At 36.6% G+C, this 25,736-nt stretch overlaps 4 protein-coding genes and 1 pseudogene across 5 annotated transcripts; all 5 read left to right on the plus strand.

Moving 5' to 3' along the window:
* Positions 1 to 77: 77 nt before the first annotated feature.
* LOC104728918 (heat shock protein 90-3) lies at positions 78 to 3,030 on the plus strand. The gene is made up of 3 exons (XM_087470900.1): positions 78 to 422; positions 730 to 871; positions 971 to 3,030. Exons 1-3 carry the CDS (start codon positions 300 to 302, stop codon positions 2,803 to 2,805), a joined length of 2,100 nt encoding a protein of 699 aa, XP_087327026.1. The 5' UTR covers positions 78 to 299; the 3' UTR covers positions 2,806 to 3,030.
* Positions 3,031 to 3,060: 30 nt separating this feature from the next.
* On the plus strand, positions 3,061 to 5,396 carry LOC104728919 (protein transport protein sft2). The gene is made up of 4 exons (XM_010447834.3): positions 3,061 to 3,754; positions 4,230 to 4,488; positions 4,574 to 4,678; positions 5,139 to 5,396. The coding sequence occupies exons 1-4, from the start codon at positions 3,522 to 3,524 to the stop codon at positions 5,247 to 5,249; spliced, it is 708 nt and encodes a 235-aa protein (XP_010446136.2). The 5' UTR covers positions 3,061 to 3,521; the 3' UTR covers positions 5,250 to 5,396.
* Positions 5,397 to 11,895: 6,499 nt separating this feature from the next.
* On the plus strand, positions 11,896 to 19,088 carry LOC147935462 (uncharacterized). The gene is made up of 10 exons (XM_087470901.1): positions 11,896 to 11,957; positions 15,986 to 16,484; positions 16,573 to 16,776; positions 16,846 to 16,935; positions 17,018 to 17,125; positions 17,206 to 17,457; positions 17,538 to 17,576; positions 17,665 to 17,964; positions 18,061 to 18,579; positions 18,657 to 19,088. The coding sequence occupies exons 2-10, from the start codon at positions 15,996 to 15,998 to the stop codon at positions 18,930 to 18,932; spliced, it is 2,277 nt and encodes a 758-aa protein (XP_087327027.1). The 5' UTR covers positions 11,896 to 11,957; positions 15,986 to 15,995; the 3' UTR covers positions 18,933 to 19,088.
* Positions 12,128 to 15,447, plus strand: LOC147935463 (uncharacterized; annotated as a pseudogene). The gene is made up of 4 exons (XR_015570414.1): positions 12,128 to 12,246; positions 12,344 to 14,932; positions 15,021 to 15,126; positions 15,214 to 15,447. The product of XR_015570414.1 is annotated as an uncharacterized LOC147935463 (transcript).
* A 2,626-nt stretch (positions 19,089 to 21,714) lies between the features above and the next one.
* LOC104726148 (leucine-rich repeat receptor-like serine/threonine-protein kinase RGI4) lies at positions 21,715 to 25,661 on the plus strand. Its single transcript, XM_010444942.2, has 2 exons — positions 21,715 to 24,889; positions 24,980 to 25,661. The coding sequence occupies exons 1-2, from the start codon at positions 22,078 to 22,080 to the stop codon at positions 25,438 to 25,440; spliced, it is 3,273 nt and encodes a 1,090-aa protein (XP_010443244.2). The 5' UTR covers positions 21,715 to 22,077; the 3' UTR covers positions 25,441 to 25,661.
* The last annotated feature ends 75 nt before the right edge of the window (positions 25,662 to 25,736 follow it).

Genomic DNA, 25,736 nt, shown 5'->3' on the forward strand with positions numbered 1-25,736 from the left:
TGTGAATGTGTCAAAAAAAATCATCTATTAAAGTATTTGCTTTTCTTTTTGTATTTAGTTATTCCCATTATTTTTTTGTCCACAAAGTTATTCCCATTTAAGATATTAAAAGAAAAAGAAAAAAAAAGGAAACGAAGGATCTAGAAAAGTAGAAAACTATGAGGAGGTTCCCCCACACAAGATAAAGAAACCTACACTATATATACTTCTCCCCCAAAACCTAAATCTCGCATCAATCAATACTTCTCTCAATTCCGATTCATAAACCTTTAGCTAGATATTCTCTCCGGTCTGTGACAATGGCGGATGCTGAAACCTTTGCCTTCCAAGCTGAGATCAACCAGTTGCTGTCGCTTATCATCAACACCTTCTACTCCAACAAGGAGATCTTCCTTCGTGAACTCATCAGTAACTCTTCCGATGTACGTTTTTCTCGCTCTCTCTATGTTTTATATGTTTATCTCCTCCGACTCGATTTAGTTGATCGATCTGTAGATTTAGGTTCGATTAGGGTTTAGTGTTCTTGTCGATTTGAGAATTTGGTTTGTTAATTTTAAGTGGAGGCAAGTGTTTATACTCAAATCTGTTGATTTATTAGGTTTTGTTAGTTTTGACACCAATGAGATTAAGCAGTATATAGTTAGATTAGGATTGTTTATGGTTAATTTTGTATATATGTTCTGTGTATCTTGTTACTTACGACTAAGTATTTTGTTCTGGTGAAAACAGGCTTTGGACAAGATTAGGTTCGAGTCCTTGACGGACAAGAGCAAGCTCGATGGTCAGCCGGAGCTTTTCATTCACATCATTCCTGACAAGACTAACAACACCTTGACCATTATTGATAGTGGTGTTGGGATGACCAAGGCTGGTACGTTATTGATTTTACAGTCTTTTATTGTTTCTTAGTGTTCTATCTCTGTGTTTGGTTTGTCTTGGCTAATGCGTGTTTTTGTCTTCTATTGTGCAGATTTGGTCAACAATCTTGGAACAATTGCGAGATCTGGTACCAAGGAGTTCATGGAGGCATTGGCTGCTGGTGCTGATGTTAGCATGATTGGTCAGTTTGGTGTTGGATTCTACTCTGCTTACTTGGTTGCTGACAAGGTTGTTGTCACAACCAAACACAATGACGATGAGCAGTACGTGTGGGAGTCTCAGGCTGGTGGGTCTTTCACTGTTACCAGAGACACCTCTGGTGAGGCTCTCGGTAGAGGTACCAAGATGACCCTTTACCTCAAGGAAGACCAAATGGAGTACATTGAGGAGCGCAGGCTCAAGGATTTGGTCAAGAAGCACTCTGAGTTCATCAGCTACCCTATCTCTCTCTGGGTTGAGAAGACCATTGAGAAGGAGATCTCTGATGATGAAGAGGAGGAAGAGAAGAAGGATGAGGAAGGCAAGGTTGAGGAAGTTGATGAGGAGAAGGAAAAGGAGGAGAAGAAAAAGAAGAAGATTAAGGAGGTTTCTCACGAGTGGGATTTGGTGAACAAGCAGAAGCCTATTTGGATGAGGAAGCCAGAAGAAATCAACAAGGAGGAATACGCTGCTTTCTACAAGAGTCTGAGCAATGATTGGGAGGAGCATTTGGCTGTGAAGCACTTCTCTGTTGAAGGACAGCTTGAGTTCAAAGCTATCCTCTTTGTTCCCAAGAGAGCTCCTTTCGATCTATTTGACACTAAGAAGAAGCCCAACAACATCAAGCTCTATGTCCGTCGTGTCTTCATCATGGACAACTGTGAAGACATCATTCCTGAGTACCTTGGGTTCGTCAAGGGTATTGTCGACTCTGAAGATCTTCCTCTTAACATCTCAAGAGAAACGTTGCAGCAGAACAAGATCCTCAAGGTCATCCGCAAGAACCTTGTGAAGAAGTGCATTGAGCTCTTCTTTGAGATTGCTGAGAACAAGGAGGACTACAACAAGTTCTACGAGGCTTTCTCTAAGAACCTGAAGCTCGGTATCCACGAGGACTCTCAAAACAGAACCAAGATCGCTGAGTTGCTCCGCTACCACTCAACCAAGAGCGGTGATGAATTGACCAGTCTCAAGGATTACGTGACAAGGATGAAGGAAGGTCAGAACGATATCTTCTACATCACTGGTGAGAGCAAAAAGGCTGTCGAGAACTCTCCATTCCTCGAGAAGCTCAAGAAGAAGGGTTACGAAGTCCTTTACATGGTTGATGCGATCGACGAGTACGCTATTGGTCAGCTCAAGGAATTCGAGGGAAAGAAGCTGGTCTCTGCAACCAAGGAAGGTCTGAAACTGGAAGAGACCGAAGACGAGAAGAAGAAGAAAGAAGAGCTCAAGGAGAAGTTTGAGGGACTCTGCAAAGTGATCAAGGACGTTTTGGGAGACAAGGTGGAGAAGGTTATTGTCTCTGACCGTGTTGTGGACTCTCCTTGCTGTCTTGTAACTGGCGAGTATGGGTGGACCGCTAACATGGAGAGGATCATGAAGGCTCAAGCTTTGAGGGATAGCAGCATGGGTGGTTACATGTCGAGCAAGAAGACAATGGAGATTAACCCCGAGAACTCCATCATGGACGAGCTTCGCAAGAGAGCTGAAGCGGACAAGAATGACAAGTCTGTGAAGGATCTTGTGCTTCTACTCTTCGAAACCGCCCTTCTCACTTCAGGTTTCAGCCTCGATGAGCCCAACACTTTCGGAAGCAGAATCCACAGGATGCTGAAGCTTGGATTGAGCATTGATGAAGATGATACCGTTGAAGCCGACGCCGAGATGCCTCCTCTTGAAGATGATGCTGATGCCGAAGGTAGCAAGATGGAGGAAGTCGACTAAATAAATATTGCACAAGATTGCAATTTAATGATTTTTCTCGACTTCTTATCGGTTTCTTCTTTTTATGATTTCGTCTGAAACTTTTTTTCTTTTTGATCGGTATTTCTTTCTCTTGTTATTATAATTTCGGTGTAGTTTTTTTTTTTTTTTTTATCAACTCGGTGTTTTTGACAAAAGGCCCTTTTCTAGCAAATCCAAGCTGCTGACTTTTGTCAGTATTAATCATAACTGAAGCATCCAAGACAACTTAACCTTGAACGATATTGTTTTGAGTCTGTTCTTTAGTTAAAAAAAACTGAACATTAACCTCAAACGAGAGCAGTAGAGTTAAAAGTTTCACTTCCATATTATCTTTTTACTGATTTGTTGTTCATAATAGCGTAATATTTTTTCAGCCATAAACTCTGTGGTGTTACTTTGACAAAAATTGGATAATTTGTTCTAACTATGTTATTTAAGGATCGATAGAAAATTGCATAGTTAGTTTTACTGTTGGTTTAAGACGACTACATTCCTTCACCGTTAGAAACACAAAAAAAAAAAAAAAAAAAAACACTCAAAACACAGTCGTTTTGAAGCCGCTCACAGAACTTGATTCCTCGATTCGAAGTCTAGCGATTAGCTCCGAGCCTCCGACGTAAAACCACCGCGGTCGTCGGTATTTTAGATTTTGAAATTTCCCTTAGATACTCCAAAAAAAATTCACATACCAAAAAATGGAGAAACTAGCGAAAGAGTGGTTCTCGATGAGCGGCACCAGTAGCAGCGGAGTTCAGCCGCCGCCGTCGTCGCAGCAGCAGCAGCAAACAGGAACGTCTCTACTAGCTGATTGGAATTCTTACGCAGCATCCAGAGATTTCGAAGAAGATACCGGAGGAACTACTCTAAGCTTCGACATCGAATCCGCCGTTAGATCTGCCAACGACACTGTTTCCGGCACCTTCAATGTGTAAACCGATCCTTTTCCCTTTCTTCCCCTCATTTTTTTAAACACGATCGATTCTTCAACTTGTTCTGCTATTATGTCTTGTTAAATCTGGAATCTGCGAAATTGCGATTTACCAAATCTGATGGAATCTTACGATTTAGTTTAGTGAATAGTTTTTTGATTAGTGAGGAGGAGCTTTTAAGGTTTTTGTATTCTTTCTTTAGGCATCAAAGCACTAATCAAAATACACATATATTCTCAGATCTTTCTTATGCTTAAATGAAGTTTGCATTGTTGTAAACTTGATGGACCTGTAAGATTGTTGTTTGTTATTTGTTTTATGCAATTACAATGTTCATCTCTTCATTAGATTGATGACTTAAGAGTTGATTAAGAGTCTTAAACCCATCCTGTAAATTAATTAGGTTTCAATAGTGTCTCCTTTGTTTTCTTAAACTCTTTTTTCTAGATTTTTGAAACCTTAATTGTTAAACAGTGTCTCGAAAGGAGTTAGAGATAACCTGCAGTCTGCAACAAGCAGTATGCCTTCAGGAAAAGCTTTGATGTATTTCGGTTTACTTCTAGCAAGTGGTGTCTTCTTCATCTTCATTGCCTTCACCATGTTTCTTCCAGTCATGGTGCTTATGCCACAGAAATTTGCTATTTGTTTCACCCTTGGATGTGGTTTTATCATCGGATCATTCTTTGCTCTACGTGGCCCTCAAAATCAACTCGCTCACATGTCATCCACAGAGGTACTGACAAGAACTAGTTGTTTTTTTTGTGTGTTTCATTTTCTCTTGCAAAAGTTAATTTCTTGTTTTTGCTGGCTTTCTCCAGAGGCTTCCACTAACTTTAGGTTTCATTGCCACCATGGTTGGTACCATCTATGTCTCCATGGTGCTCCATAGCTACATTCTCTCTGTGATTTTCTCTGCATTACAGGTACTTAATTTCATCGCCCTTCTCCACTCTCTACCACTTTTAATATCCTCTGTTTCTCATTGTTAAAATTTTCCATTTCAAAATCTGGTTATGTTGAAGTTCTTTTTCCCCTGGATTCCTTGAATGAGAAACTTCCATTTCGTAAGCTTTTGCCTTGGATACATAACGGGTTTGGGAACAAACATTTAGACTTAATGCTGTTTCTTAATACAAGTAGGGTTAGTACGAAGAAACTGACATTGACAATGTCTTATCTACTTCAAGCTATTGTTTTGCAAATTTAAGAAACAGCTTTGATTTTAGTATTTACTCACCCATTATCGATCTGGATTGCACCAAAAATATATACGTTTATAACTCTGAAAAGCAGTTCCTTCATGTTGGTTTAAAGATTGCTCGCATATATGCACATTCTATTCTCATGAAAAAACTCGTGTATTTCTTCTTTGTGAATCCATAGGTTGTTGCACTGGCATACTACTGTATATCCTACTTCCCTGGTGGATCATCGGGAATGAAGTTCCTCACTTCTACTCTTACCTCCTCTGTCTTCAGAATGTTTGGGAGATAAGCTTTTGCCTCGACCTATTCAAAAAAAAAATATAACTTGATTCTCTGGTGTATAAAGAAGGATGAAAAATCTTTAACAGTGGTTAAAAATGACAACCCTGGTAATATATGTTGGCGCAAAGGCTCAAAAGACAGTTTTGTTATGACTTTTCTATTTTTGATTTTTTTTTTCCTACCAAACTGGTTCAAATCACCAGCCACTGTGGATGAGGTATGGAACTTGAAGAGTGTGGCTTGGTGGTTACGAGTTAGCTTCAGTTTGTTGCTGTGAATTATTGCATCAGAATTAGGAAAGGTACAACACATACACTGAAATGTTTTTCTTAACTTACAGTTTTCAAAAAGCAAGGATTAGTGCAAAGTGCAAACAAACAAACAAAAAGACAAGTACTTTACCCTTTTTATGCATCATGGTTAAGTGAATGAATTTTTAGGAGTTAGGAAAAAAAAATTGTTGTTATAAATCATCAAAAAACTCAAGCTCTGTTCGATTTAAAGATGGAAGAGACGTGCAGTCTGCGGGATAATAACATCTCTCACTGCAAAGTGCAAACAAATGATATATCTATTTATTTAGCTGGGCCCAAAAAGGTCCGCTATTGTATAGTATGGGCCTCTATTTAACAGGACCCCATCAGGTCAAAAAGACTCGTCAATATCAGAGACTGGCTTTGATACAAAAAGATCACCAATAATGCAAAGATTATATCTTAATTAATTAATGTAATCAAAATTACTCAAGGAAAAAAACACTGCTTTTGCATTCAAAAATTTGACCGTTTTAGTGGAGAAATATATAATACACCATGAACTTGGCATTAGTGCAAGTGAGAGACTCTTTATAGTCTTTTGTTAAAAAAGCAAAGGCTATTTAGGTTAAAAACAAGGGAGCCTATTGATTAACATATTCACTAATCACATTTTTTTCCTTTTATTTTGTTTTGGCATCTTCCTAATATCTTAACAAATTGTTACTTTGTTTAGTCTTGTGTAATTACTACTATTCAGTTAATGTTTAGAGTTAGCTACATAGAACTGTCCATCTGGTGATCGGGAGGACGAAGCATCATACATACATAACCATTCATTAATCTCTGAAAAACTTTGACAATCAATGTTACCGTATTTATCATCTAGATTATTAAAAAAAAAAAAATAGGCAACTGATATAAACAATTAGTGATGTATTACATATACTACTTTATTTTATTTTTATGAGTGGAAATATGTTTAGACTTTAGTTAGAGTTTAATTTAATGTAAGCGAGAAACCCAAGTCCTGGAAATACGGAAGGGATATTTGACCCTTTTAATTTACACCTTTCAATCACAGATGTATTATTATTTATTATCTCAATTTTTCCATAAACATCGAAGGCCCATTTATTTTTTAAATTATTTTTTTTATTAATAAAAGATTAATTGATTGCAAAAGCCCAACTTCTCCACTAAGCAATGTTTAGTTTTTTAAGACACATCAAGGTTAGTGTTACGTTATTTTTTGTCTTTCTAAAAACATCACTTTTTGTTGTTGTTGTCGTCTATTTCTTATTCTGTGAAAAGCGATATAAAAAGGTAAAAAAGATAACAAAAAGGAAAGTTTTAAAAGGCTGGTTCTCTCGGTGAGAATTTTTCATGGTTACGCAAACTTAATATGACTTAACAAAACAATTATGATAGAAAAAATTAGCATGATCGTTACTAAAGGAAAACAGAAAAGAGTAAAAGACAGTATATGAAGCGGAAAGGAAAAAAAAAAAAGCTGAAAATCTAATTAATAAGATTACGGAAAGGATTAAAGGACGAAGAAAAACAGTGAAAGGTGAATTACACATATTATATTTATGTTTCCAAAACATATTTTGTTGACCAAGAAAGTAAAATGGTGTGTAAAAGTAACAAAGTTAAAGAAAACTATCTGGCCAGTTTAGTTAAAAGTTAGGTTACGAATGTTTTTATGAAAATTGAGTTTCAACAGAGTTATGCGTTCTATACAGTATTAAGATATTCTCTCGTTACATAAAAGAATAATACCTCTAATACGTAAACTTGTTGATTTCTTTGTCAAATTAGTTGCAAAGATTAATAGACTGTGCTTTGGTGTCTATAGGGAATGTTAAATATACAGTACTTGAGCGTCTTTCAAAAAGACTAATTACGTCAATGAAATATAACTAAAAACAGTTTTTGAGTTTCAATCTCAAAAATAGAGTACTTGAGAGAGCTTGATTAACATCAATGAAATGAAGTTAAAATACAAAGGAAAAAAGGTTTGAGTATCGATCTAATAAACTCGGATTGAGTACTAAGAATTTGGCTCTGAAATAATTGGAGTAAAAAGGTGCAACGAAGGCCTAGCGAGTGCGCAAAAACCTTTGGTAGAAGGAATGAGCACGTGTGGTTGTTGTCATCACAAAAAAAAGGTCACTATTATGATTTCCCTCTTAAAGCCATATCTCGCTATCATTGGCCCCATGTCATTTCACATCATACATATACCTACAACAAACACAATATGCCTACTTACACTCATTCATGCATGCATACAAGTCAGTTTTTTCTTTGTACATACTTTCCTAAAACTATTATACAACAAACTATATATAATAGGGTTCACACTTGATATGGAGATGTCCCAAATTAGTAATAAAAAGTTAAATGTAAACTATCTATATATCATCCTATATATCCTCGAACAAAAAAAATCACTTTATATATATGTGCATATGGATTAGTTTTTCATATGTGAATCATTCCAATTCACTACAAAACTTAGATGATATAGCTTCGCCATTTGTTACACATATAATTTGTAGCTAATATTTGTAACGATTAGTTACTAATTAGTGACAAATCTTTTTTACTAGTGCAATGGTTCATCATCTTTCTCGTGTTTTAGTTTACTGGATGATACAAGCAGGCTAGGAATCCAATTATTAGCCTTTTATAGTATGCCCCTCTACTTTTCATTGACACTCACCCCGCAAGAGATCACTCGCATCATTCGCGCCTAACTTGACCCCCAGGCACACACCAGTTGCGAACATTTGATTGAAAATGTCACATATATTTCTTCATACTATATATTAACTATGTTCTATATATCAAAATTTCCTTTCTATGTATAATATTTATTATTGAATATTATTAACCAGAAAAACTTTATATTGACTGTCAAAATTGTCACGACAAAAGAACGCACTAAAAGAAACTAAAATAATGAGCAACGTTCAGTTTTTTTAAAATATATATCTTGTAAATTATTATATATAAGATTACCAAAATATGGTTCTCAAACTTTTTTGGTGTAGTATTTTTTTAAAATAAACGATAAACATTATTTTTGGGATATTTTTTGCATTGTTATTTTATGGATTAGTTGGTTTTCCGAAAAAAACTTATATTATCAGCATGTATATATGTAAGGTACTTTTCCTACTACAGTGTCTTCGTGGTCGTATATACTCGTATGAGTCGTTACAACCAATAGAATTTTATCAACATGACCACTCATAAGACGTAGCATTATCATGATCAACCATATTATATATGTTATATTCATTGGATCGACAAATCTAACAAATAAACAAGTAGTTTTGATCGATGCCCACTTCTATTCACACTTCTGTACTTCTGCCACTACATTCTTGGACTGCTTCTGCTACTAAATACCCCACAATGGACCAGTTTTATTTATAATTATTCAATTTATAAAATTGATAAAGACAAATGCTTGTATATAATCATTATATATATATATATATATATATATAAACTAAGTAAACAATTACCCATCGTAGTCCTCGATCAGATCCCACACTTAAATTAATTTATAACACTCGCTTAGTGCTGATTTATCCACTAAACAAGCTTAACTCGTTCCAAGATTCCAAAATTTTGGTAGTATATAATAAAACATAACTATCGGTTTCTAAAACCTCAAAAAGAAATTAACTAAATGATTTTATATTTTCAAACGTTTACGAAATTGTAATACCGAATACTAACTAAACTAGCATTATTTAAGTGACTGCTTCAATTGTTGTCTCCAAGCACAATCTTGAATTATAATTTTGTATCTCTTGTTTTAGAGACTAACTTTAAAGTAAAGAATTATGCTTTTTAAAATTACTTATTCGTAATTTTTGATAGGAATTAAAACTAATATTTATCCTAAGTTGAATATGTATCCGTAGATTTGTTTTTAATTGCACTATCATCATGTGGTGAGATCTCTGACCTAATCGAAACGTGATATAGATCCAGATCTTGTTCCATTGTCGTAACTAAGTCTACATCTTTTAATTTATCTAAATTGCTATCATCACTATTAACTTTGTTAAAAGTAGGGAAAACGTCCTATTTCTCCCTTGGAACTATCATATCGTATTAGATCCACACCGAACTTTGACCTCGTTCTATAGCTCCTTCGAACTTAAGTCGTCCACCTATTTCTACCCGAATCCATAGTTCTATTGCTATTTTCTCTTCGGATTAAAACTTCTCATCTAATTCTCCATAAATTTGGTTTATACGGTTTATAATTGGTTTAATATTTGCTTAACTAACTAATAAATCCTATTAACCGGATTAAATCTTATTTCAACCCGATTTTAAAATTAAACCCATCAAACCGGATGAAGAAAGCTGAAAATTTAACCACAAAAAAATAAAGCTTAAAAACAATTGAGAAACCTTTGCATAAAACTCATTAATCTCTCGTCAGCCAAGGTAGACTAATCCTTTGGATTTTGAATTGAGGATTTCGATTATGTGGGTTATTAGATAGAAGAAGACTGGGGAAAAACTTTTGGGTCTTGTGGCAAATTGGCAATGATGTGATTTTAGCATAAAGTTTGCTGTTTTGAGAAGAAGATGGGATCTGGGCGGAGCAAATCATGTTGTGGCTCGTCTGTGGTGAGAGGAGATGATGATATCGATGTGGCTTAATCTCCTCTGTCGTCTTCTAGTGGTGGTGAAGCGGAGAAGATCAAAGAGTCTTTGTGTGGTCTTCACTCTTCTTGTCTTCACGACAATGACGATGATAATAATGATGACCAGGTCTGGGTTTTTTTTTAATGTAGTTTCGATTGTTTTATGGAATTAGGTCAAAATCATGAGTCTTGATTTCTTTAGGTGTGTAATGGATGGATAAGGAATGGTCATGGAAGTGATTCACGGCGTAGAATGGAATCAAGGAATCAAAGAGATGATTCAAATTGCTATGAAAATTGACCGATGAACAAAAATCTTAAAATTTGCCCAGAAAAAAAAAATCTGAAAACGAAAGACGTGGGTAACATCGACGACACTAGATTGGTTCATCCTTATCGACAGATTATCAAATCTCAATTGAAATGATTTTTGGTTAATTGCAATGATTTTCCAATGTACTTTTGTAATTTTGAAATCAAAATTCACAAAATAGTAATTTTTTTTTAGTTTCAAAAACCGGGTGAAGAAAAATATGTTAGACATATTGTTTACGGGTCGGGTCAAATTTTTAATGTTGTCTGGTTTGAAAAATTGGTTACATACCAGATTTGTGTCGGTTTGTTAGTAAACCGTTTAAACCAAAAAAATTGGAGAAATAGCAATAGAATTACGAATTCGGGTAGAAATAGGTGGACGACTTAAGCTCGAAGGAGCTATAGAACAAGGTCAAAGTTCGGTGTGGATTTAATACGATATGATAGTTCCGAGGGGGAAATAGGACGTTTTCCCTTAAAAGTAATAAAAACAATCACGTATCATTATCATAATACCCATCACCCTTCATCGTATACATGTGAAAGTTTTGAGATATAATTGAGAGCTGCTTAGTTATAACAGTCCCGAATTGTCGAAATTGTTTCGAAATAATGATAGATGCGAAAGCTAGGCAAAAGAACAATATGGACCATTAAATGATAATCATATGATTTTGAGAAAGAAATATAAATTTTCACAAGTTTGGAAAAAATACAGTTGGGTCACTACAACAAATATGTACATTGATAGCAGACGGATATAGCTCATTTTCCGTCACTGCTATGAAAGATGAGATTTTTTTTCGCTTACTTTTTAATAGCATCTTATTAACGCTATGATAGGAAAATTATGTAGCGGGAAACAAAAGTGACTTTTGTCCGCCAATACTTAGTGAAATTATTCACTTAATCGCCAAATAAAAAAAAAACCCAAAAACTCGACACACTCTCTCTCTCTCTCTCGTTACAACCTAAGCTCAACCTAAGAAGATTTCTTCTTCTAAATTCTCTGTGTGTGCTCAAATTCTTCTAAATTTCTTATCAATTCTTCAGTTTTATCGCCGTTTGTGAAAAGCCCCAATTTCGCCGTTTGTGAAAAGCCCCAATTTCGCCCTAAATCTCCATATCCATCGCAATTGATAGCTCGAATCCATTTTTGAGGCATGTCTTTCTTCTTCCTCCTAATTTCGTTATTTGTTTCGATTATTTGTGATTTCAAACAGCTTTTGATTTCGATAAGGGTCAGATTTAGTTATCTGTTTTGTTAGGGTTCGATTTATCTAGATTTATTTCGTTATCTGTTTTTTAGGGTTCGATTATTTACAGATTTGACTCAAAAATAGCTTTTGGATTTGAGTATTTGCGCCTTCATAAACTGAACGATTTTTTTTTTTTCCCAAGTGTTGGTGATTGAAATGTTGGGGAACTGAAGCTTCTCATTTCTCTGTACTCACACAACAGGTTAGTATCACTCAACCAATAGTTAAACATTATTATTACACACGAATATTGGTGATTGCTATGTTTTGTCCTTTGAGTCTGATTCGTATAAATAGTGATTAGATTAGTGAGATTTTACACAGTTAGATATTGGTTTAAGAGCATCTGTATGTGTCTGAAGTAGTGCAGTATTGTCTGAATTGTTGCTTAATGTGAGCTTTGTATAATATGTATCTCTATTTTATCTATAAAGGTTAAAATTTATATTATAACATATAATGTTGGACAAGGCATGGGTGCATCTATGCAGGTAAGGAATTATATTTCATAATTAGGTTTTATTTTGGGTTTGGATACTTTAAGATGTTCTTTTAGTTATGATTTTTTTCTTTAATTATCCATTGAAGAGCTGATCCTGGTTATAAAAGTGGAGCTTGGAAATTTGTAAGGGATGTGTCTGCGGCTTTAGGTGACATAGAAATGATAATATGTCCTTGTAAAGACTGTCGTAATGTAGTACGACAGTTAAACAGTGTTGTGGTTGAGCATCTTGTAATAAGAGGGATGGATGAGGCATACAAGGTGCATAGTGATTGGTATCATCATGGAGATGTGAAGTCAGTAGATGAATTTCAAAGTAAACCAACTCAGTGGAATGAGGAAGTTTTTGAGTTATATAAAGCTGCTGAATTTTTTGATCAAGAGTTGGCTTTTAGAGGTGACTTAGCTGACCAACCTGTGGGCGACTTAAGTGAGATTGCAGAGGGTGAGGACCAACAAGAGGATGAGTTCCTTGCAAAGATCCGGGATGCTGAAACCCCACTATACCCTAGCTGTTCAAACCACAGCAAGTTATCGGCTATTGTGACTTTGTTTAGGATTAAGACACATAATGGCTGGTCGGATAAGAGCTTCAATGAACTGCTTCAGACATTGCCAAGCATGTTGCCAGATGGTAATGTCTTTCACACATCATTGTATGATGTCAAGAAATTTTTAAAGAGCTTTCATATGGGATATGAAAAGATCGACGCATGTGTTAATGATTGCTGCCTCTTCAGAAAGAAGTTAAAGAAGCTTGATAAATGTCCCAAATGTAATGCTTCACGGTGGAAGACTAATAAGCGGACTAATGAGGTAAAGAAAGGTGTCCCACAGAAAGTATTAAGATATTTTCCAATTATACCAAGGCTGAAGAGAATGTTCAGATCAGAGGACATGGCTAAGGACTTACGGTGGCATTACACTAACAAGAGCACTGATGGAAAACTTCGACATCCAGTAGATTCTGTTACATGGGCTCAGATGAATGAGAAGTATCCTTCATTTGCAGCTGAAGAAAGGAACATACGGCTTGGGCTGTCCACAGATGGATTTAATCCATTCAACATGAAGAATAGTAATTATAGTAGCTGGCCTGTGCTATTGGTAAACTACAATTTGCCTCCTCACCTTTGTATGAAGAAGGAGAATATAATGTTGACATTATTGATTCCTGGTCCACAACAACCAGGTAATAATATTGATGTCTACCTAGAACCTCTTATTGAGGATTTGAATCATCTGTGGAAGAATGGAGAGCTAACGTATGATGCTTTTAGTAAAAGTACATTTACTCTAAAGGCAATGCTTCTCTGGACCATTAGTGATTTTCCTGCGTATGGAAATCTTGCTGGTTGTAAAGTAAAAGGTAAAATGGGATGTCCTATGTGTGGGAAAAATACTGATAGTATGTGGTTGAAGTTTAGCAGGAAACATGTCTACATGTGTCATAGAAAAGGTTTGGCTCCAACACACAGATATAGGGAAAAGAAGACTTGGTTTGATGGAAAAGTTGAGCATAGGAGAAAGTCAAGAATTTTAACTGGTCATGAAGTTCATCAGAATCTGAAAAACTTCCAAAATGATTTCGGAAATGTGAAAAAGGCTGGGATGAAGAGAAAGAGAACTGTCTATAAAGAACCAGTGTTTGACAGTGATGATGATGAAAGTGAATCCGATGAAGATGAGGAAGTAGAAGTAGATGAAGATGAGTTATCAAGGTGGAAGAAAAGATCCATTTTATTTACTCTGCCTTATTGGGAGGATCTACCAGTACGGCATAATTTGGATGTAATGCACATAGAAAAGAATGTGACTCACAGCATTGTATCCACATTGTTGCATTGTGGAAAATCTAAGGATGGTCTTAATGCTCGTAAGGATCTTCAACATCTTGGTCTAAGAAAAGAGTTGCATCCTACCACAAAAGGAAAGAGAACATATCTTCCAGCAGCACCTTGGTCTTTGTCCAAGAATGAGAAGAAGATTTTTTGCAAACGACTATTTCATTTTAAAGGTCCAGATGGATACTGTTCTAATATTTCAAGAGGAGTTTCAGTAGAAGAGTGTAAGGTAGGAGGTCTGAAATCACATGATTATCATGTCTTGATGCAACAGCTTCTCCCGGTTGCACTTAGAGGATTGTTACCAAAAGGTCCTAGAACAGCAATACTACGGCTATGCGCATTCTTCAATCATTTGTGTCAGAGAGTTATTGATATTGAGGTTATTACAGTATTGGAAGCTGAAATTGTAGAAACGCTTTGTATGTTTGAAAGGTTTTTCCCTCCAACCTTCTTTGATATCATGGTACACTTGACTGTTCATCTAGGAAGAGAAGCTAGACTAGGAGGACCTGTGCATTTTAGGTGGATGTACCCATTTGAGAGGTATATGAAAGTTCTAAAAGATTTTGTAAGAAATCCTGCAAGACCAGAGGGTTGTATAGCAGAGTCATATCTTGCAGAAGAAAGCATGCTGTTTTGTAATGAGTTTCTGAAAAAGACAACCAATGTAGAAGAAAAACCTGAGAGGAATGTAGAGTATGTGAACAGCTCTATATTAGAAGGTCGTCCAATATCAGCAGGAACGTCATTCACTCTTACTGAAATGGAGAAGAATATAGCCCATCTTGCTGTCATTCAAAATACAGCTGCCTTTGATCATTATGTGGAGTAAGTTACTTGTGTATTTCATTCCTTATAAATTATAAGGTCAAAATTATGCTGCTGATAGTTTCTTTTCGTATTTATGATTTGGTAGTATGCATTTGCAATATCTACAAGACTCAAATCCAAGGTGTAGACGTGATGCAACATATTTATGGTCTATGCATTCTAAGAATTTTGCTGCTTGGTTAAAAGGACAGGTGAGTAAAGTTATGAATTTGATGAGTCTGTTTATAAATCTATAGTAGACTCATTCATAATTTTGATTAGTCTGTTTAATTTTGTAGATATCTATTACTTCTGATGGACATGAAGACATAGTTAAATGGCTAGCATATGGTCCACGGTGTACTGCAAGGTCCTATATTGGTTATATAGTTAATGGACAACGTTTTCACACATACTCACTTGAAAGGCAGAGTCAGAACAGTGGTGTTTATTATGAGGCAACGGCTATGTGTAGATCTAGTGCTAAGGATACTTCACAAGTAGTTGATTTGGTGTCATATTATGGGAGAATTACTGACATCATATTGTTGGACTACCATGTGTTCTATGTGCCGATATTTAGATGTAACTGGGCAGTAAAAGGTAATGGAGTTAAAGTGGAAGATGGGTTCACACTTGTTAACTTAAATCAGAGCCAAGTAAGCTTTCAGAAGGATCCGTATATTCTAGCATCTCAAGCAAAGCAAGTATTTTATTCAAGTGAAGATGGATCAAGTTGGTCTGTTGTTATGAGAGGTGCTTCAAGAAGATATAGTAAAGAAGATGTTCAGTCTGGAAATGCAGATATAATTGGTCCATTGCCAGTAGATGTTGACATGGATACTGAAATGGATGAAGCTGAATATGCTAGATCTGATTGTGAAGGCATATATGTGCAAGAGTAGATTCTTGATTCATTTATATATATATATATATATATATATATATATATATATGTTTTTGTTTATGGTTGATGTTTGTTGAATGTTGTAGATTTTATGATGTATTCTATTATATAAGTTCTACGTGATTAAGTTTCTGTTCTAAGTGATTAATTTTCTGTTTACGCAGGTGAATTAAAATGGGTGGAACTAAAAAGAAGGTTGGAGGGAAGAAGGGTGGAGGAAAAAGAAAGAGAAAGTCTAAGGATGATGACGAACCTGAGTTTATTTGTACTGTGGAGGCCCAACCTGTAGCAACAGAACAGCATGTGGAGGCCCAACCTGTAGCAACAGAACAGCATGTGGAGGAAGAGGAGCATCATTTCGAAGAACCACAAACTCAACAGCAACCAGAAGAACCAGTAGGAGAGTTTGTGTTGTCTGAAGAACATGAGCAGCCTGCTACGCGTAAAAGAAAACGAGGACCAACAAAGATGAAAAACCTAGCCAAGGATCCATCTGTTAGAGTGAAAGTTGATTACAATGTACTTGGAGTAGCGGTTGGTCCAGGGTCAGTCAAGTTGGCATCATATGTAGGGACATTGATGCGAGAACACATCCCTATCAACATACCTAACTGGAAGAAAGTGAGTCCAGATCTTAAAACACTTCTCTGGAGATCTGTTCAGGTAACAAGAATTTTTTTTTGTTTTTAAAAAGTCTCTCAATTGAACATGTTTACTTTTATAGTTATGGTGTGAGTGTAAGTGAATGCAGGCAAGGTTTGAGCTTGATGAAGATTGGCAAAGGATATCTGTGATTCACCAGATGGGACATTTGTGGCGATCACACAAGTCTGTCACGGTGAAGGCTATAAATTTGGCTGCAAATAACCAAGAGAGGATGAATTTGAGACCACCAAATATTGGTCCTGTTGATTGGCAAAAATTTGTCAAACTCAAAACTAGTGCTGCATTTAAGGTAATTACTTGTGATTATAATTGTTTAGTAGTTGATTGGTGATTAGTAATTAACATGTTTCATTATTAGGCCGTGAGTGAGAAATATAAAGCAAAAAGAAAGAATCAGATACCTCACACCACTAGTCGTAAAGGGATCAGCAGACTAACAGAAGAAATGGCAAGCATATATACTACAACTATGTTGTTTATTATTATACATAGTGCTTGTACTGTTACTGAAATTTTGTTTTCTGGAACAGAAAGCTGAAAGTGAAGATCCTTCCAGCGTGACAAGACTAGATGTTTGGATCAAGTCTCGCACCAAAAAGGATGGTACACCAGTAGATACGAATGCAGCTGATTTGATTGTAAGTCTGAATAGAGTTGTACACCAGTAAATAGTGTGTTATCGACTAGTAAAACCTGAAACTGTCTTTATGTTTTTCAGCAAAAAGCAGCTGAAATTGGTGGAAGTGATGCTCCAGCATTTTTAACAAATCCAGATGAAGATCACCTCGCCAAGCTTTTAGGACCTGACAATTCTGGTAGGCTGAGGGCAATGGGTAGAGGCATGAGTAAGACCAAATTAGCTTGTTTACAAATGCAGAGCAAGTGTATGGCTGAAATGGAAGAGCGGCAAGTAAAATTAGTAAAACAGGTCAATGCCTTGGAAAGTGAACTTGGCAGAATCAAGAATCAGGTTAGATACTTAAGAGTTCTCTACTATTCATCAGCCAGTTAGAGTAATATAAATTGATGTTATTTTTGTTTATGTTACAGAGACCAGAAGCTGAAATGGATGAAAACTCAGCTGCAAGAGTAACATATTCTTACTTCTTTTCATATCAGCTAAGTGATTCTTCTTAGTGTCGTTTATGATTCTTAGTTGCTCATGAAATTGTTGCAGAGTGTAAACAAAAGAGCACATCCTAAGTGTGTGTTTGTTGATTGGTCTGACATTGATGAAAATGTTGGTGAGGGTCGGATTCTTTCTTCTGATCCGGATGACATAGTGAATGACTGTCGTCTTGGCCCTTATGATCTCAAAGTGTTAGTTGAAGCTGCATATAAACCAGATGCATTTCTATGGAGACCTGCACAAAAGATCTTTCATATGAAAGAAGCTGTTGGACATATAATCGCATGGCCAACTGATAAGTGTAGACTGGTAGACAACAACATCCAAATGGAAGACATTGCCCCTATGGTATTTATAATTTCTAGCAATGTGTTAGCAATGTATTACCCCTGTCTATAATGCTAATTAATTATATTGGATTTGTTTACTGATTGTGTTTAACAGGGTATACAAGGAAACAAATGTAAACTATTGGATTTGTCTAAGGGTGACGTCATTGTTGCTGAGGGGCGTTGGGAGACACAAGAACCAAGTGCGTTGGTTAACGGAATTCCTCTTGGACCAAAAGCAGTTAAAGTATTTGTGGATTCAGTAAAGCAGCCTGATACATCACTATGGAGACCTACAGCTGAAATGTCATTTCTTGAGGACTGTTTGATGGCTTACGTATCTTGGCCCCTGAGTAAGGTTGATTTTGAAAATCCCTCAACTCCAACTGGTCAGAATGCTACATCACATGCTTCTTTGTCTGCATCAAAGGCCAAGTCTGCAGCCACAGCTTCTAAGTCTGCTACAGAGTCCAAAACTTCAGCAACAGCTTCAAAGGCTGCATCGCAGGCCAAATCTGCATCTATGTCTTCTAAGTCTGCATCTGGTTCTGAGTCTCCTGTTGATGATGCAACGGGTCCAATATCACCAATAAAGAATACTTTACCATCACAGTCTCCTCTCAGGAAGTCTCCAGTAAGTGTTTTCATATGTTATGAAGTTGTTTTTGTTAATTATATGATGACTGATGGTTTATATTGTAAACATGGCAGCGCATTAATAAAGTTATTTCCAAGGAGAATAAGAAGTGCAAGTTGATGGATTTAACTGAAAAGAATAGGGTTGTGGCTGAAGGACGATGGGGAACAAATGATCCAGAACATAAGGTTCACTTTACTCGCTTGGGTTCTAATGCAGTTAAAGTGTGGATAGATGTTGTGAAGGTGAAAAATGTAAAAGTTTGGAGGCCATCCGATGAAATAGAGATTATTGAAGATGCACTTAGCTCCTGCATTGCTTGGCCAGAGAACAAGGTCATTATGTCTTAAACTGATGGTTTTATTGTGTAATGTTAAGTACTTGAGATTGCTTGTTTATTTTGGATGTTCTTGAGACTTTGATGGTAAACTGATGTTCTTGAGACTTTTGTTATGTATTTTGGATCTGAGACGTTTATTAATCAGATTTTATGAGATTTTATAAAACAGGTTATGTGTGCTATAATCACATATCAGAAAATGCTATAAAAGTACAGGTAAACGTTATGATAAAAGAATATACCATAGCACAGTAAACAAGATAAAACAGCATTTCGCAACAGCTATATTAGATATGTATAACATAGCACGAAAAATTAAATATTGTATAAATTTTTGCAAAATTATAATCTTGATAATACAGCAGTTTATTAGAGCTATGCTATAAAACTATAACATAGCACGAAAAAACAAATGTTGTATAAATTTTTTCAAAATTATGATCTTGATAATATAGCAATTTCTTAAAGCTATGTTATATTTTTATAACATAGCATACGTAATAAGTGCTATTGTATATGGGGTACATATAATAACAGTGCCCTAAAACAGCGCTCATGAAAACGCTATCAAAGACCTATGATAGCGTTTTTCTCTGGTTAACAATGTGCATATTTGTTGTAGTGGGTGCTTGTCTTTTCTCTGGCATCTTTTGCTGTCTCTTTACTTCCTTCTTGTTTGTTGGTTTTTGGTTTTTGGTCTTATTATTTTCCCTTTTTTATTTTTCCTCTTTATGGACCATATTCATTTAACTCTTCCCACTCATGTTCGTATCTCTTAGTTATGAATTTATTTATCAAAACTATTAAAAAAAAAGAGTTAAAAACTAAAGAAAAAAGTTATAAATCAAGGTTCGTCAAAACTTTGGAGCCGAGTCCAAATGATCAAAGTGTACATACAGCGAAATCGAACTCGAAACTTTAGCAAATTTTCGGTCTTAAAGTTGAGGTCAGTGAACACCTTACTCACTAGTAGTCAAGTTTGATCACTTTTAGACATCCCCACTTGTATGTGTAGTGCATATGATTTAATTAGTATGTATATATTATACAAATGTAGTAAACCCAAGAGATATTTGTTTATATTTTCGTGAGAAAGAAACTTGTTACTTAGCTTGTTGTTACTATCAATGTAACTCTTCAAAGGATAAAGACTCTTTTAAACGAGAGAATATATGTTGTCTGTAACGTAAAACAAAAATTACATATTACGAAACACATTTCGTGATACGTGATTGATATTTAGTATCACCATCTTATTCAAGTGCAATTTACGGTAATTAGAGTACACACTATTCCATAATTAATTACCTGCAGAATAAAACCATGTTCTCGCAATGCTTTCTCTTACTTTACTATAAATTTAGTGTAAATATGTGTACAGATATGCTGATATGCACATGACCATCTCTCAATATATCTATTGATACTCTTATTTAATCTTTTGATGCTACTATGGCATGTGACTAGAGGTGTGGTGTTATATCTTTATATATAATCTTCTTGACCCTAATGATGCTTGACCCATGATCTTAATTTTAATTTACTTTATCTTTTCCATTTTTTCTGTTTTGTTTTGTCCACTTCTCCCCTCTCTTAATTTTTGTAATCAGTATTCTTAAAACTTCTGTCCAAGAAGTTGGATCTAAACATCGTCATCTATTAATATACCTTACAAACTATTAAAAGTGCAATTAAGAAAAAGGTAGGTAAATGTTGCTGTTTTCTTCATTTTCTTCTTTTCTTTTCTTTTCCGAAACGACTACAAATCTTGATATATTTAAGTTTTCTGTGGCATCTTAAACTGGTATGAACATCTACAATATATATATATATATATATATTTACTAACTAGCAACTACAACTATAGTCGATTGGCTGTGCTTGGTCTTGATGTTGTTAGTAGACAACGTAGACAAAATATAGAGTTATTACTTCTTTACTCTTTGAGCTTGCATAATTGCATATACATGTGTATGAAGCAAACGTATACACACACTGACACAGTGACACACATATATATTAGCTAATATTAGCATATGTATCATATAATTACAGCGAATGAAATGGACCGACAAGATGAGCAGAGATGAACATTAGTAAATTTAATTAATCTTTTCACATAATTTCTTAGCTTGCATGTGCAGTTCACTCTCTTCAAGGTTCCTTGTTCCAACTACTAATTTAATACTATACTATATGACTATATCAGAAAAGGTTCCAAAGTAGATATCTCCATATTACAGTTATATACGTATACCCAATTCCGACTCCCCCGAAGTAAACAAAAACTAACAATTATGTGAAGCATTGTTGATCAAAAACAAATAATCACAATCCAAAGTTTCTAAAATCGTCTTTGCAAGCATTAAAGAAAACAATTACGTCAAGCATTGTTTATCAATAATAGGTGTTAGTATTCAACAGATATCATGATTTATAACTAGAAATTATTATTGATTTGTGTAACATTTGTCTTCTTTTTGTTTCCTGAAAATACCAAAAACAATAGGGCCAATTAATTTTAACAAGTCATTTTCTGATTTGATAACCTTTTCTTTTTCTTTCTTATATGATGTATGACTCGCATGTTATAGTTAGGTCAATAGGAGTTGTAACTTAAAATCTGGAGCCGTATACTATAGGTTTTTTCGATTACTAATAGTAAATTATTTTGTCTAATTACCATTTATGAAAAGTATTATTAGCATGCCTCATCTAAAAGGTCGTTTACCACAAATAAATCCACTAACATACAACTATAAAAGAAGAAAATTATAAACACTCACTTAAATATGCATCATTTATGTATAACCTCAAAATAAATAAGAGAATCGACTTTTAGTATTTCCTTAACTCAATTTCAATTCTTTTTCTATTTTGTTCACAAAACTAATAAAGAGAAAAAATTTAAAAATAAACAAAGTTAAAAAAATTGGAAAATAATAATAAAGGAAAAAAGGTAGAGGTGCTTTTTGGGGATCCAGATCTTCGTTTGCTGCTACTACTCTTCTTCTTCTCTCTCCTTCGGTTTGCTCTGTTTTTCTTTTTATATATTTCTATAAAAACAAAGTAAAAACCAAATCCATGGGGTTCTTCGCTTCACAATCCCAACGCACTTCTCTCTCAATTCTTCCTCCTCCTCTCCCTCTTCACCAATGCCACGCAACCCTAGATTCTGCTTCTTCCCCTTCCTCTTCTTTCTCTTTAAGTCCTCTGTTTTCTTCTTCATCCCCTGTTTCTCCATAGACGAACAAGGTCTAGCTCTCCTCTCATGGAAATCTCAGTTAAACATCTCCGGAGACGTTTTGTCTTCTTGGAAACCCTCCGCATCCAATCCTTGTCAATGGTTCGGAATCAAATGCAACGCGAGAGGTCAAGTCTCGGAGATACAACTCCAAGTCATGGACTTTCAAAGTCCTCTGCCGGCGACGAATCTCCTGAAGTTAAAGTCTCTGACTTCACTAGTTTTAACCTCCGTAAATCTCACCGGTTCAATCCCTAAAGAGCTCGGAGACTTGTCGGAGCTTGAAGTTCTTGATTTAGCTGATAATGTTCTCTCCGGTGAAATCCCTTTTGAAATCTTCAAGCTCAAGAAACTCAAGACTCTGTCTCTCAACACAAACAATCTCGAAGGTGTGATTCCGTCGGAGCTAGGGGAACTCGTTAACCTCGTCGAGCTCAAACTCTTCGACAATAAACTCGCCGGAGAGATCCCTAGAACCATCGGAGAGCTCAAGAGTCTTGAAATCTTCCGTGCTGGTGGTAACAAGAACTTAAGAGGTGAGCTTCCTTGGGAGATTGGTAATTGCGAGAGTCTTGTGACTTTAGGTCTCGCCGAGACAAGTCTCTCCGGTAAACTCCCGGCGTCGATCGGAAACTTGAAAAAAGTTCAGACAATAGCTTTGTACACAGCACTCTTGTCTGGTCCAATCCCTGATGAGATTGGTAACTGCACAGAGCTTCAAAACCTCTACTTGTACCAAAACTCAATCTCTGGTTCGATTCCTGTATCACTCGGACGTCTCAAGAAGCTTCAAAGTCTTCTCTTATGGCAAAACAACCTCGTCGGAAAAATCCCAACCGAGCTCGGGACCTGCCCGGACCTTTTCCTCGTCGACGTATCCGAAAACCTCCTCACCGGAATCATCCCAAGAAGCTTCGGAAACCTCCCGAATCTCCAAGAGCTTCAGCTCAGCGTTAACCAGCTCTCCGGTACGATCCCCGAAGAGCTAGCGAATTGCACGAAGCTAACACATCTAGAGATCGACAACAACCAAATCTCCGGCGAGATTCCGCTGCTGATCGGGAAATTAACAAGCTTGACGATGTTCTTCGCGTGGCAGAATCAGTTAACCGGAAAAATACCGGAGTCTCTATCTCAGTGCCAAGAGCTTCAAGCGATCGATCTCTCTTACAACAACCTCTCTGGCTCCATCCCTAACGGAGTCTTCGAGATACGAAACCTCACGAAGCTTCTCCTTATCTCTAACCACTTAACCGGAGCTATACCGCCGGATATTGGAAACTGCACGAATCTGTACCGGCTTCGACTCAACGGAAACAGACTCGCTGGGAATATTCCGGCGGAGATTGGGAATCTGAAAAACCTAAACTTTATCGATATAAGCGAGAATCGTCTCACCGGAAACATCCCTCCGGCGATCTACGGTTGTACAAGTCTCGAATTCGTCGATCTACATTCAAACGGTTTAACGGGTGGTTTACCCGGTACGCTTCCGAAGAGTTTACAATTCATTGATTTATCAGATAATTCGTTAACCGGTTCTTTACCAACCGGAATCGGATCGTTAACCGAACTCACGAAGCTTAACCTCGCCAAGAACCGCTTCACCGGCGAGATCCCTAGAGAGATCTCGTCTTGCCGGAGTTTACAGCTTCTCAACCTCGGCGACAATGAGTTCACCGGAGAAATCCCAAACGAGTTAGGTCGAATCCCGTCTCTTGCGATATCTCTGAATCTCAGCTGCAACAACTTCGTCGGAGTGATCCCGTCGAGATTCTCCAGCCTCACTAATCTCGGAACCCTCGACGTCTCTCACAACAAACTCGCCGGAAACTTAAACGTCTTAGCTGACCTACAGAACCTCGTCTCACTCAACATCTCATTCAACGAATTCTCCGGCGAGTTACCAAACACTCTGTTTTTCCGGGAACTACCACTCTCTGTTCTTGAATCAAACAAAGGTCTTTTCATTTCGACCCGACCCGAGAACGGGATCCAAACACGACACCGCTCAGCCGTTAAGTTAACCATGTCGATCCTCGTCGCAGCAAGCGTCGTTCTTGTTCTCATGGCGATTTACACTCTCGTCAAGGCACAAAAAGTCGCCGGAAAACATGAGGAGATAGATTCTTGGGAAGTGACTCTGTATCAAAAACTCGATTTCTCCATCGACGACATCGTCAAGAACCTAACTTCAGCTAACGTCATCGGAACGGGAAGCTCAGGTGTTGTTTACAGAGTCACAATCCCGTCGGGTGAAACGTTGGCCGTGAAAAAGATGTGGTCAAAGGAAGAAAACGGTGCGTTTAACTCGGAGATCAACACTCTCGGTTCGATTCGACATCGGAACATAATCCGTCTTTTGGGTTGGTGTTCGAACCGGAATATGAAACTCTTGTTCTATGATTATCTTCCTAACGGGAGTTTAAGCTCTCTGCTTCATGGTGCCGGTAAAGGAAGTGGTGGACCTGATTGGGAAGCACGTTACGACGTGGTTTTGGGCGTTGCACATGCACTAGCTTATCTTCACCATGATTGTCTTCCTCCGATTCTACATGGTGACGTTAAAGCTATGAATGTCTTATTGGGTTCCCGGTTCGAATCTTACTTAGCCGATTTCGGTTTAGCAAAAATCGTCTCCGGTGAGGGAGTAATCGATGGAGAATCGTCGAAATTGAGTAACCGGCCTCCGTTAGCCGGTTCTTATGGTTACATGGCTCCAGGTAAAAATAAGAATTTTGATTTTTTACGTCATGAATTATCGATTTGAAAATGTAGAATTTATAACGGATATTATTTTGTTTGGTTTACAGAACATGCTTCGATGCAACATATAACCGAGAGGAGTGATGTGTATAGCTATGGAGTGGTGTTACTAGAAGTTTTAACCGGGAAGCATCCATTGGATCCGGATCTACCGGGAGGTGCTCATTTGGTTCAATGGGTGAGAGATCATTTAGCCGGAAAGAAAGATCCTAGAGAAGTTCTTGATCCGAGACTACGCGGACGGGCAGATCCCATATTGCACGAGATGCTACAAACCTTAGCTGTTGCGTTCCTTTGCGTGAGCAATAAGGCAGCCGATCGGCCTATGATGAAAGACATTGTGGCAATGCTTAAAGAGATTAGGCAATTTGATATTGAGCAATCGGAAACCGATATGATGAAAAAAGGAAAGAAATGGCAGCCGCAACCGTTACCACCGGAGAAAATTGTCAGTACTCCTCGAGGTTCATCTAATTGTTCGTTTGCTTTTTCAGATGAATCCGTATAAAAGAAAACTACACAACGTCTACTACGATTAGGGTGATAACATTTTATAAAAAAGTGTGTGAATATTTGTTGTCAATGGTTTTTGTTAGAATCAGGAAAAGAAAGATCTAAGCTTAGCTTATTATTTTGGTTTGTGAGTTTTAATTTTATTTTCTTGCAAACGAGTTAAAAAAAATGTAATGTACAATAATTGCAATAGATTGGAAGTGATTTATTTTGTTATTATCTTATATAAGTTGAACAAAAATAATTAGAGATAAACCGAAAATTCATAGATCCAAGAATAATGCATATTCA

Source organism: Camelina sativa, chromosome 11, assembly GCF_030686135.1.
Source record: "Camelina sativa cultivar CO46 ecotype springtype chromosome 11, ASM3068613v1".
Lineage (NCBI taxonomy): Eukaryota > Viridiplantae > Streptophyta > Magnoliopsida > Brassicales > Brassicaceae > Camelina > Camelina sativa.